Here is a 16,701-nt window from a genome sequence, read left to right as displayed (position 1 = left end):
TGCTTGACGTATAGAAGAAAGAAAGTAAACAGTTTCCCATAAACAGTGGAAAACTTGAATGCGTATGATATGGTTTCCTTTATGCATTACACGCTTTGGGGTAAGCCTACATTATTTTGAAATTTAAGCCTAACTTTAACCAGGTGTAGGTAGGTTAGCTTTGTGAAACGTGGAAAAACTTAACTTTGTGCATTTACACGCCTTAAACCTTAACAATAAAAGAGAAGTGACTCCGCTCTGTGGCTTAATTGGCGCGTAATTACGCACGACTAGAGCTGGAGAGGATTCCTCCGACAGTTGCCATTTGCGATGTGTGTGCGCATTTGTCTGCGTGTGTGCTGGGCGTGGCTTTGCTCGTGCTATTGAACGTTTTTTTTTTGTTTTTTTTTTTTCTATTTTCTCCCCGCGTTCCGCCTCCTCTTGAAAACTGCAGTAAGGGAAGTTCTGACACTGTCTTTGCTACAGAGATGCTTCATCAAGCAAGTCTACGGCTATCGCTGCAGAGACATCACTACTAACAAACATGTACAGACTGATTGAGGTGGGATTATGCCGCGAGTTACTTTTGAGGACTTTAGTATTGCCTAATAACTGTAATATAGAGTTGTTAACACTTAATTGCAATGTTCTCTAAAAGTGCTTTCTCTCCACAGATGGCGTTTGAAGCGCACACTTGTGGACTATTTTGGGTTTATAGAGCACAGACTTTAGTTTCGTTGGACTAAACGTGTAGGATCACTGCAGCTCAAAGTCCCGCACTCTGACACTGTCATGGATCCGGGTTACATCTTGATTGAAGTGGCCATCGCGGTGCTGTCGATCGCCGGTAACGTGCTGGTGTGCTGGGCAGTGTCCATAAATAGCACTCTAAAAAACGCCACGAACTACTTTTTGGTGTCTTTGGCGGTGGCAGACATCCTGGTGGGGTGCTTGGCCATACCCTTCGCCATCATCATCAGCATAGGCATCCACTTGGACTTTTACGGGTGCCTGTTCCTCGCGTGTTTCGTTCTGGTACTGACGCAGAGCTCCATCTTCAGCCTGTTGGCCATCGCGATAGACCGATACCTGGCTGTCAAGATACCACTCAGGTAAGAGGCTGACCGTGGTGTGTAAAGACGTTGATTGTATCTCTCACTGTGATAAGGGAACAGCAAGTCACTGGTATTTTTTGAAATGCAATCACAGATAAATTCAGGAATAAAATCAGATGCGCCTGACAGGGCAGTGTCACTTAAACTGAAACAGGCAAGCTGACAATGTTAATGTTTATAATAAATCTTTCATAGCTTTCCCCCAAAACGCGGATTTAGCGTAATGCCTTCCTTCCTTTTACAATGAGTTCCTGCCCGGTTTGCACTCTTTTGTAAAAATTTGCTGGAGTAGTAATTTGTCTGTGCTCTTTTGACAATATGTGTCTCACAGTTTAAACATTTCGTGCAAGTTGTTATGATAGTTAGTCAGCCTGTCCCACGCTGACAGATATGCAGAGTACACTGGGCTATTGGCCTGTTGGGTTGTTATAGTATCGTTGTCATGTAGGTTTACATAACGTATATTTATCTTAGCAGCATTTATTTGACTAACTTGATACAGTCAAAGGTGTTTAAGACATGCACAATGGAAAAAATAAAATGAAAAATCCCAAATAAATGAGTGTGTGCTACTGTAGTATCATTTACAGTAGCCCGCACTGTCCAAATCAGAAGTTAAAGGGGAACTAATGGGATTTCACCAGGTCTTAATCAAGAACGACACCAAACTAAACATAGAACAGGGATAATCCAACCTTAACTGGACTATAACAAACTACACTGTAAATGGCCCGGTTGTTCAACAAGTACAGACTTTATTCCTACCTTGGGATTAACGAAAACAAAACATTACACTAACAGCAAATAGTAAAACATAAAAATGTACTCACGCCACAATAATATTAATTTTGCATGTTTTTTTTAAAGGGACTTATTCATATCATTATATACTGATAGGGAAAAGCATTTTAGTTAAAGGCGCCGTAACTATCTTTTCTTGTGGGAGGTCCTCTACCTGCTGTTCTCCATAGAGATGTTACTGCTTTGTTTAAAATGTTCCACAGTATGGCATTAATCATATCCATTTTTTAAATAAAGTGTTTTTTGTGTGTTTTATTGCTCAAAATCCCTTGAAAAATATGCATTCTTAATGTCCACCCACCTGGGGAGGGTAAACCAGCTTTCTCCCGTTGAGAACCATGCTCTCGGATTTGGTGGAGCTGATTTTCATCCCAGCCTCTTCACACTCGGCTGCAAACCGCCCTAATGCATGTTGTCGGTCCTAGTTCGATGGAGCCATTAAGACAACATCATCTGCAAACAGCACAGATGAGATCCTGTGGTCCCCAAACCCAACACCCTCTGGCCCCTGACTGCGCCTAGGCATTCATTGTGGAACATTCTAATCAAAACATTTCCATGGATACAAGCAGGCAGTGAACCCTTCATCAGACTTGGGATACCAAAAGCCCACACCATCATCATTATTTGCACTGTAATTTTTCTGTTGTGGCATAAATAATGGTTTATCTTACCTTAAAGTTAATTAGTTAAGGTAAGCCTGTCACAATAATTACTATATCAACTTCTCGTTCAATATATGGTAGATAGAACACTTTTTTTTTGAGGAACAGTATTCGTGTGCACTTCTTCTATGCATATCACCGATGTAAATTAAATACTACAGTGTTTCATACTGCTATTTATTTTTATTGCAGCTCATATTTGTTTGTTTTCTTTTACAATATAGCACATTTAAAATATTTTTTGTGGTTTAAATCTGCTCTCGGCTTTGTGTATCAATGGCATCAATTAGTTTCAGTATTATCTGTATTTACATCAGCAATACATTGTACTTCAAAGTTTATTATCATGACAAGCCTAAATTGACAAATATGATGAAAAACGTTTTACCTGGACTACAACAGATTCTTTTATGTATTGGAGTTGAATCTATTGTAAGCGTATTATCTTCTGTACTGCCCTCAAATCCTGCCTTTAGCCTACATCACATCCAAAAAATAAAAGCTGTTGTTGCCATTTTATCAAGCAGGTTTTACAATTACTGGTCCTTTATTGAGCAACTCATTTTCTTATCTGATTCCAGCCTTAATGAAGCAATGTAGTGCACTTTTGGAGCTTGCCACATGATTCAAAACATAATTACTTAGACTTTTATCTGATGGCTCATTTGTAGCGAATCTCCCTCCATTTTATTAAGACGAACAGTTTTCAGTGCTCAGAGTAAACAGATGATTCAAAGCTCATAAAACAGTGTTGTTGCTTGTTTGGAGAAGATGTGACCAGATCGATATTGCTGCCAGTCCTCTGCAGTTAAGGGCACCAAAACAAGAGGGAGAGAGATAGGCCCCTGAAGGCAACATGAGCTCTCAACATCAGCCCGAACGAAGCTTTTTTTTCCCAATTTCACTGAATGCGTCACAAGATAGCATACACTGTGTACTGATTTTGACAGTGAGTGGTTGCAGGCTGTTATGACTGAGCTCTCCTGTCATTCTCTTCATCTTCACTTCTTGGCAAGGACAATACGACATAGTGGCGAAATAAAGTGCCTCCATCAAGAGCCTGTAAAGTGCCCATCATAGCTTTTATTTTTGACCAGGAAAGTACTTAAAAGTGGGAAGTGATTGTAAATAAAAAGACAAACATTATACTGAGTAGACACTGCTAAAAGGTTCGGAGAGGGACAAGGCTGTTGTGACACATTTTAAGAGGATTTTAGGTTATTGCGAGATAGGGGCAAAAATATGTGCTCAAACCAACTGCAATATAAAAGCTTTGTTGCGTAACAGAATAAAGTGAGCATTTCCTTTTCCACTTTGAATGATTTTGAAAATGTAATGTGACAAGAGTGAAGAGCAAACAATATTAAATCAAATTGTGATCTGTCAATTACAAGAGATAGTTACTGATATTGTGATTCAGTGCTCTGTGCTTGATTACATACAGAGGCAAGGCAAAGGTATTAGTGTTGGACAGTTTGTACGCAAAGTAATTTAAAGTGCTTAACAGAATAAGAAATATATTAAAATCACAGTGCAAACAAATAGAACATAAGTAATCATTGTAAAATTAACTCAAAAAGAGAAGAGTGCAGAATAAAAACCTCTCAACCTTTAGAATTGGGCAATTTTCCTCATTTTGACCATCTTGATTTTCTGTTTTATTTTACATTATGTCTTATTAAAAACACATAAGTACAGTAATTTCCTGAACAATATAAACTTTTTATTAGGGACGCAATGATTCAGCTTTTTAAGGTATCTGCCGATATTCAATATAGATTAATACTAGTGTAGGATTTATTTAAACAAAAATAAAATAAGACAAAACTGATCCAAATGCGTTATGTATCTGTTATTTATCCCTCGAGGAACCACAGAAGATTTTGTGTAAATAAAAATTCAAACATTAGAGACTTTCTGGTCAGGCTTTACATACCCAAAGAGCTAATACAAGCTCTGATATTCAGTAGCGCAGGTGCTCGCGTCATGACTGCGCCCAGAACAAATAAATGGCACAGTCTCCAGTACGTGCCTTTACAGTGTCTCAAAGTCAAAGTGTTGTGCGTAATAAAAAATCCACATTCAGTCACACTCTGCCGTGTATGAGTAAAGCTGAAGCCAAACAGATAACAGGACCCAAACTGCCAAAATCCTCCTCTTCCTCGGTCTCGGTAAAAGCGCAATTTCCAAATGTTGTGTAGTAAACATAACCAGAGTTAAGCGCAAGTGCGTAAAGATGTATCCAAACGAGACTGCGTAAATTTATCCAAAATCCCTCACCTCCGTCCAGATAAGCGCGCAGTACAAGAGTAAAGTTACTTATCAAAACAACAAGCACGTGCTCCATGTGCTGCCGTTAATATAAACAAAAACAAAAATTAAACTGAAGCGCAACTGAGGAGCTGGGTCATTTGAATGCACATTTGTTTTGAGTTATGACTGAACATCTTATTGCCTAGTGTTTTAAAATATGAATCAACATAGTTATAACGTAATTCAAGGACTGAAAATTATTTTCTTAATAATACCGGCCATTAATTAACATTTTTAAAAACTACAGGCACCGAAAAAAGAATCATTAAGGAACTGGTATCGAAGAGCAGGTATCGTTAAAGTACTGGTATCGAAAAAATATCAAACGGCACTCAGCCCTATGTCTGAACCAGCAAAATTTTCAGTATTGTCACAGATATCAGATATCAGTATTGTGTCGTACATCTCTACTTTTAATCACTGATATTTAACTAAAAAAAAGCCACATTTCTCCAAAGTCTGAACTCTCCTCCAAACCACATGCTTTTACTGACAGTGGATTGACTTTGGACCTCTTCATTAAAAGATCACTGACAATTAGAAATGACTGACTCTCAATCTAAGTTCTAATTCTACTTATTGCACACCCTTAATAATATCTTGTTTGTTATTCTCCAGCCACTCTTCTAATTACAGTGAAGTGTCAGCTCTCAAAAGAAGTTGTCAGCCTCTCTTTATATAGTGTACAGTCGTGATGAATGATGAATAGAATTTTATTATATTTACATTTTGACCTGAAAACAACCGCATAATATGTTAAATGCACATTCAGTAAATTTCTCCAACAGCTTTGGGAAATTGTTCTGGCTTGTGTATGCTTAACCTGACTTTGGATGTGTGTAAAGGCCCCAGTAGTGTTTTCACAGATGGTTCTTGATGGAAGTGTACGGCCAAAAGCAGATGTTTGAAAGCCCAGGAGATAACCATGCTGCTCTTGCTATCAGTTAACCCCACTTTCGCCTCTTCAGGGTTTCTTAGAAGATCGTGGCCTGTCCCTCTGGTCCGTACAATCTTTGACATAACCTTTACAACAACACAGACCTCAAAGGGCGGACCCTACTCCCCACCCACAGGTTTGGTGAAACATCAAGTATGACACTGACTATGGACCTAAAAATATGTGGTATTAAGAGAAATAGTAATGAATTCAGCTTCAATAAACTAAATAAACTAGTTTTTAAATGTAAATCTAAGTAATGTGCTAAAGGGCTGTCGATTTTGGAGAAAACGTATAGTTGCAAATTATCACTAAGTATTGCGTTTGGGATTAGATTAGTGATTTATGTTTAAAAAGTAGGTTTGTGTTGCATTCAAACTCTCTGTATTGTTTATACAGATTCACGTCAGTCTGGTCCCCACACCCTCCGTTCGATTTGAACCCCAGCCAAATGTAATTATGCAGTTAAATTTTTTGTTTTTTTTGTTTTCAGTGATGGGTGTGAAACAAAGCTCATTGGTCACCTATGATTTACTCTTCTTTACTTATTGATGCTGCATATGACCAGATTCACGTCTTTGTAACATTTGAGTGAAGACTGAAATAGGAACTGAAAAACTAATACAAGAATCATGATTGTAAATGTCTAAACTACAGTTTTTTTTCTATTAAAAATACATGATATTTGTTCTTTTCACATGCTATTACAAAAAATGTCCTAACATGCCTAAAAAGCAGTAAGCAGTATAGCAGAAATTGTTGATAGGAAAATGAGAAACATTAAGCAGCAGAATAAGCAAATTAATTTAATATTAAGGGCTTTATAAATACAAATTAACATTGAATTAACCACTTTCATATCTGCACATTTCACTTGCCCTAAACCTTATATGGTATTTTACAGATGATGATTTGATTTAAACATTTACAACTATTTATTTACGTAAGCCACCATTAATTTTGTGTCTGTTTAGAATCAGACGGCAATAAACAAAAGCGTTTGTCAAACTATTTCAGGTCATTTTAATTACGCAAACGTTTATAACAGCACAATCATCACAGTCAATTGCTACTAAAAGTAGAAGCTGTTTAAGCAGTAGCCTTTTTGTCTCAATAAACAATTACACGGTTTCCATTTGTTCCACATTATGTCAGAGTAAAATACAGATGCAGTTTGCCAAGACCTCTGTTGTGATTAAAGAGGGCAGGACCAGAAAATAACCAAAGAGAATCGGGACGCAACCTGGATCGGTTTTGACCAACTTTCAAACTGAAAACAAAAATGTGTTCAAGCTAAACAAGGAAAGTGGAATGCATCTGTTCTGGATCAATTGAAGTGCACATTTCCATAGCACATAGGGTCCACCCCTATCCACACTGTTTCTAAGCTCTTTGCATGATTTTATTTTATTTTTTCCATTTTTACTCATAAACCCCTACAGTATGTTTGTTTTGTGAATGGTCTGTGCTTTTCTCATTCTTTTCAAGCCCATGTGAATTGTGTAGTCTATGAAAGATGTAGAGATGTCAATGTCCTAAACAGAAACATAAAAGAGAGATGAGGGAAGCAGAAGAGTGAGACAGGGCAAGATGCCAACATGCTGTCACCACGCCAGAACTAATCCACTCACCGTACAGTACAGCCTCCAAAGCCCTTATCACAGGGGCCTATAGGACCTATAGGAATCATCCCATATGCACAGACTGAAGAAGTACTGAGATACTTTTTATGAAGTAGATTTACATCAACAACAAGGCATAGGTGTGTAGTCCATAGTGTTTTAATCAGTTGCTCACTGATGAGGACCAGGGTAATGATTAAGTGAGCATTTCCTGTTTTAAGCCTTGGTTTGAATTGTAAATGAGGTTTGGAACTAGCCATGCAAAAATAACAGCTCTGAAAGGCCTCTACTGATATCTAAAGCCTATTGTGCACTGCACAGTTGTTATTTGAATTAAAAAGACATGATGAAATCCATAAACCTACCATAAACATGTGATTTATGAAAGCTGTTTTTAGTCTAGTGGTTTTATGGGTACTACTCACACTCCCTTTGCCACTTTATTTTTGGCTGCAGTAAATCATGCAGTGTGGCAGGTAACATGAGTCTAACTGTTTGGACCTTGAAACTGTTGCATTGTTGCAGTAGAATGCATGCAGTGTGAGGCAGGTGAATGTGCTTCAAGTCATTACTATAAAGCACTTTATACTTAATTCAAATGTTGGCAAGAAAGCAGTTTTGTTTTTATTATACATCCAAAAGAATATTACTAATACTACTAATAATAAAACTACTAATGTGCTATATTTATACTATAAGCCTACATTATTTTATGGAGTTATGTTATGTCCATGAGCTTTGAGTGGCAAACATCTAGGTAAAATTGGAAGTATGGGCTGAAGAAGGCATAATGACAATAAAAGCATGAATTGCGAAGGATTCAGTGTGTTTTTGTTTCATGCAGCTCAGTGCCCACCCTCTCCTTCTTTTGGTTGGCCTTTGTGATGCTCCTGAGTGACAGGTGGATTTAACCAATCACAATAAACCGTCTGACAGAGGAGGCTGATAGCTTTAGCTACACAACGCTAGGAACGGTGGCACTTAATAATAATCTGGGACAAATACAAAATTCAATAGAAGGTTACTTGGGTTAATTAGCTCAGTGCTCGCCTGCTATCTGTTTGTGCTACAGCATTTGTTCCTTACACAGAGATGAGTAGTAACACAAGTCTGATACATGACCCCAGTTTGTGTTGTTGACGTCATCATTGCCCTTAGTCACAGAACAGCAGAGGCCTACAGCTCCACTCTTCATCTGATGAGGACGAGGAGGCAGAGAGACAAATGAGTCAGCCCTGACCCCAGTCAAACACAGTGGAAAGCCAAGGTACATTTAGAGCTTGAAGCAGTTGGAATTTATGAGCAGATAATACAAGTGTTGTGTAAATTATTTAGTTCTGACAAAGAGTTTATGTTATTGATGGTATTGATTTGACTGTTTGAAGAGTTTCATAGCTCAGAAGGTAACATGAGGATTCAGGCAGAATTCTATGTTGTCTGTCTAGCATTGAAAAGCAGTTTGGCTCATGGTCCATGGAAGAAAATGTCAAGGTGCCCTATGTAACTTTCTGGTGTAAGGTTTGCCAAACTCTTGCCTCCATGAAGGTGTTATTGCCTTGTCTGGAATGCTCCACAGTATGGCATTAAATATATTTGTCTTGCATTTATTCAATTACATGTGTATATAACTCAAACATAACTGAAAAACATGCATTTTAACTGTCAGTAACGTCTCGTCTCAACAGATCTGTCTTGTGTCTTGGCCTGTTTGTCTCTGTGGAAATAACGTAAATTCCAGACTTTAAGCTGCTACTTTTTTTCTCACACTTTGAACCCTAATAAAAAATAAAACGATGCGACTAATATATGGACGGATTCGTTGTTTCGGCACATTGTCCATTCATATATACATGGTTTGGCAGTACAGCAGATATGCGCACAGCCTGAGTGCAGACAGCGTCGCGGTCTGTGCAGTTCACACATCTAGGATTAACATGAAGTTGCTACATTAGCTATTGTCAGCACACTCAAATAGTTTATTGCCATGTGATAAAATAAGTTATGATGTTAAATTAACATTAGTGAGGGGGATACTTCTTACCCATAAATGGTGAGAAGAAACATCTCAAACTTCAGTAGCTGGACATCCACTCATACCTGATTGACTGAACTAGCCCCGCCCCCGAGAGAGGCTGAAATCTGCTGAAATCCTACAAGACACTGACATGAAGACAAGACAGGACAGCTGCTCTTTCTGCAGGAGACATGCGCAGGGAGAGACAGGCGTGATGCGCTGAGGAAGATGCTCGTTTGATTGTGTTTTGAACAGTTATTTTGCACTTCATGCACACACCCTCCTCATGGAAAATACATGAAGAAATGCAGATGATGCAGCTTTTAAGTTAGTGGCAATTGATGTGGCTGTGGAAGAAGTGGAAGAGCTGCTGCTCAACATCAATGAGTCGATGGTGAGATTTTGGCTACGGCAGCGTGATTAACTAACTTAATGCAAAAAGACGACAAAAGCTTTCAGAAGCAATAAAAGCAGATGGCCTGAATTTGATAACATTCTTGAAGACATGGACATCTGTGGCTTACTGTATATTCAGGTGTGTTCTATATATGTACAATTTTAAAATTGTGTTAAAACTTCAGTTGATGCAGCATATATTCAGGTGCTCACTAGTCCGGAAAATAGGGTAGATAAATTTAATATGATACTGATCATCCTAGTCAAAAACATAACATCCCTATAGAGACAAACAGCTGGCCTCCCATAGACAAGTTACACAGAGCACCTTTAATATGTAGCTCTTAAGAGGAACACTGTGGGGAGAAACAAATGGTTGGTGTAAGAAATAGGGCTGAGTGATATGCACAATAATGTTTTTCTCTATAATTTGTCATACCCCTACCCTATATCTTTTTAAATCGCCTACAATTTCTTTTCCGAGCCTAGTCAGCCACTTTGACTGTGACATTGGCAGGCTGCCGCTCCTTTACCCCAGACTGAACAAGCAGACTTGAGGGGGAGCCAAGAGGTGTGGAAACAAGGCTCTACAATTTCCACAACATACATTTTCTCACAAAATTATATCGCTATACGCATCTTACAGGACCCGTGTTACGCTATTTTCTGATCTATATTATAATGTTGTTTCCTCACCACAAACATACCTGGAGTTGCGTTTTGTTTCACTCACACATGTTTAACACACAAACCCTGCATTTAGGCTGAATTTTTCTCTCAAACAGGAAACACTGCTCCACCTTGATGTCATGTGGTGATACAGGAAGTTCTCCACTGTGCTTTTAAACTCCATACACTTTCACTACAGTAATTTGATTACATTCAGCCCTGGAATTGGCCATCTCTATTGAACCTAAGATAAAAAGTAGCTGTTAACTTGAAAACTTATACTACAAAACATCACAAGGTAGAACAGAGGATTCTGATCTTTGGACATGTAGACTACTTAATAATAAAAGTTTACTCAAACATGTGTAAATTAAACAAAACAGGATTCTAGGTATGTTTTTGGCACATTAACAACAGTATAACTTAAATCTTTTAAGCTTAAAGCTCACAAGAGTTAATTTTACATGATAAAGGACCCTTAAATAGACCTTTAATAGCCTATATCACCCAGCCCTATAACACTTAAATAGAGCAAGGTCTAAACATTCTGTGCCCTACAAGAGTAATAAATAATCTTAACCCAAATCTTGTATATAAATAGTTCTGGGGGGTAGAAGAGGTAGATGGAAAACTGTGTGTCCTAAAACTTAACAGGTCTTTACAGAGTCCTAGTCTTGTAATATCCAAGGACCACTTTTAAACAATAGCAGGACACTGTCTGGCTTTGATGTCCCACTTTAAATGTTGAATGTGTAAAAATGCCACTTTGAGAGCCATTAAAACAATAATTATTTTTTGTTTTCCAGGTACAAGGAGCTGATGACGGGAAAGACCGCCAGGGAGATCATCGCTATTTTATGGACCTTATCTTTCGTCATTGGTCTAATTCCATTCTTTGGCTGGAATCAAAAACGCAAAAGCTGTCGCAATGGCACTTCAGGAGTCATCAACACTACAACTACGGAAGCTGCGGAAGGTCAAAAAGCAGCGAGCTTACTCTACAGCTGCAAACTCAGGTGTTTCTTTGAAACCGTGGTGGACATGCACTATATGGTCTACTTTAACTTCTTTGTCTGCGTGCTGCTCCCCCTACTAATCATGTTGGGGATCTATCTGAAGATTTTCACTGTAGCCCGCAAGCAGCTAAGGCAGATTGAGCTAAAATGTGTTGGTAATGGAGAGAGCCACCATCATGGACTGCTGCAAAGAGAAATACGTGCCGCTAAATCATTGTCAATAATCGTAGGACTATTTGCAGTCTGCTGGTTGCCTGTCCACATTCTCAACTGTCGAACTTTATTCTACCCCACGCTCTCGAAACCAGACGTTGTCATGTATGTTGCGATCATTTTATCCCATGCAAACTCCGCGGTGAATCCCATTATATACGCATACCGGATCCAGGATTTTAGGGACACATTTCGGAAAATCCTGGCGCAAAATTTTCTCTGCCGCAAAGAGGAGTTGTATCTTAGTTCAAATGGCAGCAAACGAAACAAAGACCAAATCCACATGACCATAGACCCTCTGCTATAGTGGAACGTTTCTTCAGTTTTTTATGGAAAATGTTTACAAAAAGGGTTTGATATGTGAAGTTAAAGACGCCTTGAATGTTTATTTATTAGAATCAGGGCTCTAAAAATGGTCTTACCTTTGTATTGTGAAGGTTTTTTAATGGCTAACTGGATTTGTAAACCTGTGAATAGTATCCAGACTTTACTACAGACCCTTTAAAATGCTTTGTGATCAGAATGTTCAAAACTCCAGAGTGGAGGCAAAATGAAGCATGTAATAATACGTTTTATTAAGTGACATCAGATTTAAATGCTACTGTCTTTATTATTTAAGTAAACAGCAATTTTGAATTGCCAGGGTAAAAATATCAGTTCTTCTTCGCTAATAAGAATGTTTTTTTCAAGCCTCACAATTGTATTTGAACTTCACTGTAATTTCACTATAATTTATACTTTTTATGAAATTTCTAATATATATGAAGCCAAATTGAAAACAATAGTGGTAAAACCTAAAAATCTGTTCCTTCATCAAAAATGCATAGAGATTATTTAATATTCTATTAAATAAACATCATGTTCTGCTTCACTTTTGCCTCCACTTGACTCCATTCTGGAATTTATAATGTTTTTGTTTACACATTTTTCAGGGTCAATTGATATTTGGCAGCGACATTACGCTGGGGGTGTTCTGCATGTATCTCTAATGGTGGAATATTTAGGGGTTACTATGGTGACACAATGCACACATTTGTAAACACTGTCAACAAGTTTTAAGTCTGAAAACACAAGAAAAATACAAAATGGATTTAACTATTCAACTAATTTTCAGGAGCCAGTGATCATTACGAGTGCTCATGGTCCTGTTTGGGTGTTTGATTTTCAGCAAAAATGGTGATAAACTGTTGGCTAATGCTAGCTAGCCTGTGACTGTAATGTTATTTGAGAGGGACATGTTTAACAGCACAATGGTCAGATTGTGTTGATTATGATCAACACAGTCTGACCATAATCTTTTTATGGTCAGATTAAAGTTTAACAAGCCTCAGACAGAGCAGTGCCTACAGTTAGCATCACACCCCCCAGGGAATGTTGATGACATCAGCTGCAAAGTATCAGTACAAACACTATTTATCGAAGAAAGTCACCTTGTTACCACTCAACAACACTCCTGCTATTTTATACATTGCCAGTGTTATTAACTTATTTATTATGTTGAGAATGTAATGATCAAATTATGTGGCTTTATTTGTACTTGACTTAGAAACAGTCATTTTGTGGTAGACAAGTTCAAGGTTCACCTCCTCCAAAATTAAAGGGCCTATATTGTGCTTATTTTCTGATTTACTGGTATGTTATAATGTCGTTTCCTCATCGACTCACACACCCTGTGTATTTAGGCTGATTTCTTCTCTCAAACAGAAAACACTCTGTTCTACCTCGTGACGTCATGTGGTAATACAGGAAGTGCTCATAACACCTTCTCTAGAATAATTTGGTTGATTTCAGCATTGGAAGGTGGTACAGAGCATTTTGAGCTTTGGAGACGCAGACAGACCAATAATAAAGGATTACTCAAACAAGTGTGAATGAAACACAACTTCTGACATGTTTTTGAAGAGGTAACAACATTATAACATAGCTTACAGCTCACAAGAACCCATTTTGTGTAATATGGGACCTTTTAAGTGTATTACAACTGACCAGCTGCTTATTATGTGAAAAGATGGCAAAATAAGGATTTTTCAAACAGTACTGTGCAAACTATGTGAGACATTTTAGTGAAGATAAATATAACCGGGACAGTATTTTAAGTTCTATTGTTTTAAGTTAGTAGTGAACAAAAGAACAAAATATTCTTTTCAATAGATTCTTCACCATTGTGAGAAATCCGAGACCTGAGGCTCGATGAAAAGAGCCTTTACATTGGTCAGTATCATTACCATTGCGAGATAGGAACAGTGAGTTGGGACTGAACCAGGGACTTTAGTCCTTATTGTCTGTTTTTTAATATTGTGCTTTTTGTACATGTGTTTGTTTATTGCCTTTGAATTGAGGAAGACTTTTAGTGTGCATTATTTCATTGTAGATACTTTAGTTGCCTTTAACCAAGTGCCAGAAATTCCACACCAAATCTCATTCAAACCTGTGTAAGCAACTGACTGGTGAAATGATGGCCTATTTAGTACGAGGAAGTAGTTCTCATGGTAATTAATTGGTTGATGATGTCTCAGTCAACCAAATTCTTTAGTCTTTTTCTTTATTTAGTCAACTAAATATTTTATTAAGATGAAAACGTTTTATACAGACCACAGCAGAGAGGAGAATGCATGGAGTGAATTAGTTGAAGCGTTGGAAGTGACTGGGCACTTTAATCTGCCTTTTCATTTGCCATGTATTATTAGTACTTCTCTGATACATAGTATTTTGGCCCGAGATCTTAACACTTTTCAGCTTTTGTCAGTACCACACCGTCTTTTAGTCAATTAATCAAAGTACAGGGCATGTCTTTAGTCGACTACAGCCATATTTGGTAAATATGAAAGTGACGGCTGCAGCTGGAGCAGGCCATGTTTCGTATTTTTTCTACAAACAAGAGCTCAGGATGTTAATGTCGAATTTATGGTAACGCCTCCGCAGTACAGACAGACCATCAGAGCAATTTGAGCTTTTTCTGTATCCTCACACAGGCCTGTCACGATAATTAATATAACGACTTCTCATTCAATACATAATAGAAGGAACAATCATATTTAGGGATCAGTATATATCGTGGGTACTTTTTCACTGAACTTGTGGGGTCTTTTTTCTTTTTTTTTTCTGCAATATATATATTTTAGCTAGGGGTTAAATTACAAATTGTTGCATTCTACTTTTTATTTATTGCAGTTCAACAATATTTAACAATATTGTACATTTAGAATAGTTTTTGTGGATAATTCTGCTTTATGGTGCGTGTTCAATAGTATTAGTTATGGTCTATATTTATTTTAGCAATATATCAAACTTCAGATTTGTTATCGTGACAGGCCGACCCCCACACCCACACCCCCTCATCTCTGTTACAATCAGGCCCGTCGACAGAAATTTGGACACATGGGCCCGTTTTAATGTAAATTAATAGGAAGAGGGTCCAGTTTTGGGCCTCTAAAACCCAACAGACCCCTTTGCCCCTGCTATGTTTACTGCCCTGGTTACAATCAATCCTTTCCTTCAATAACCATGCATAGCTTTATACACTACTTAATCCAGTTGTATTACAAAGCAAAAATGCATCTAACACTTAAGAGAAACCACAGAATAAAAGAGTGCAAACAAATTAAATTAACCTGTGTGGCCTTAGTGTGATCAATCGGCCTGTCAATACCTAATGCTATTTTAATGATCAGCCATTGTCTCTCATTAGTCATTTAGCGTCAGACAGAAGCTGTGACCTGAGTCTACCTCCTAGGTCACATGTTGAGACTGACCAGATGTGAACAGGACAGACAGAGGTTTTACTGCTTATCAATACATTCCCACCAATCAATATCAGATGAGAGGAGGTCTGATAAGGCAGGGGTCAGTGTGTCTGGGTTTAATGGGGCGGTCCTTTGGTAAGACAATATGATGGAATTTAGGAGTCACTGAAACAAAAGTCATTATATATACATATATATATATATATATATATTTTTTTTTTTTTTTTTTGACAATTTTGACAAAACAAAAACAAAAATAGACAAAAAACAACAACAACAACCCCCCCTCCCCCCCAAACCCTCCCACATCCCAACCTTCCTTCCACACTTTGCAGTCTAATATGTAACTAAAGTAATTTATAAATAGAATACATAACTAAACATTTTTATTTGCATTTTGGTTGTCAATTGTACAATAAGTGCATTACATTGATCAATATAATTTGAACTTGGTCAAACTAACACATTTTAAAGATCGCCAAACATTAACTAAGAAAGGCGTAATGTGGTTTGTGCCAAATTAAACATGTTCAGTAAAATCAGAGAACTACAATTATCAGATAAGATAAATATTAGCTAAAAATGTATTTGTAAATTTGTAAATGTATTTTAAATGCATTTTTATTTTATTTGAGCAATGTGTTCACACATTCACACAGTGTAACACAATGAAAATTAAATAGAACATTTTTAAACATTTTCATTTTTGTCTTTGCCACTTTGGTTTGCATCATTGCATGCATTTCCCTCCCAAACCTGCACAAGTGTGAAAAATCAGACAGAAATCTGATTACTCATGCAAGAGTTTAAACGACACATAATCTGATAAAAGCAGCACTCCGATAATGATCAGGTCTATCGTGTGTATGATGTAAACACAAATAGTGACAATTCATTTCCTTGTGGTAGAGCCAGTCATAGCAGTACTCTTCTTTTGCCCTACTAAACTGCCACCATCTCCTCAGCAATGTAACTTATTACCCCACTTCTGATACAAGGGCTAAACAGGAGTGTGCCAAGCCTCTCAAGTACATTCCGATGGAGACATATAAACTGTAAATGCACTGTACGGCCTTGTAACTTTGTCGTGTTCAAATTGTTTTGTTGAAAAAGTACTGTAGTCGTCTGGGATCCTTTACTTTTTGGAGCTATGGACCAATGTCAAACTTCTATCTTCTGTGAACTTGTGATCATGGGTGAGCCTAGGTGATCCAAATC

General features: G+C 37.7%; 1 protein-coding gene across 1 annotated transcript; it reads left to right on the top strand.

The window, feature by feature from the left end:
* Window positions 1-252: 252 nt before the first annotated feature.
* Window positions 253-15,643, top strand: adora2b (adenosine A2b receptor). Its single transcript, XM_055148324.1, has 3 exons — window positions 253-541; window positions 654-1,091; window positions 11,318-15,643. The coding sequence occupies exons 2-3, from the start codon at window positions 772-774 to the stop codon at window positions 12,045-12,047; spliced, it is 1,050 nt and encodes a 349-aa protein (XP_055004299.1). The 5' UTR covers window positions 253-541; window positions 654-771; the 3' UTR covers window positions 12,048-15,643.
* The last annotated feature ends 1,058 nt before the right edge of the window (window positions 15,644-16,701 follow it).

The sequence above is a fragment of the Boleophthalmus pectinirostris genome, unplaced genomic scaffold (genome assembly GCF_026225935.1).
Source record: "Boleophthalmus pectinirostris isolate CB_2022bp ecotype Guang Dong unplaced genomic scaffold, ASM2622593v1 HiC_scaffold_12, whole genome shotgun sequence".
NCBI classification, from domain to species: domain Eukaryota; kingdom Metazoa; phylum Chordata; class Actinopteri; order Gobiiformes; family Gobiidae; genus Boleophthalmus; species Boleophthalmus pectinirostris.
The sequence above is the reverse complement of the archived record's forward strand: the minus strand, read 5'-3'. Positions and strand labels throughout refer to the sequence as shown.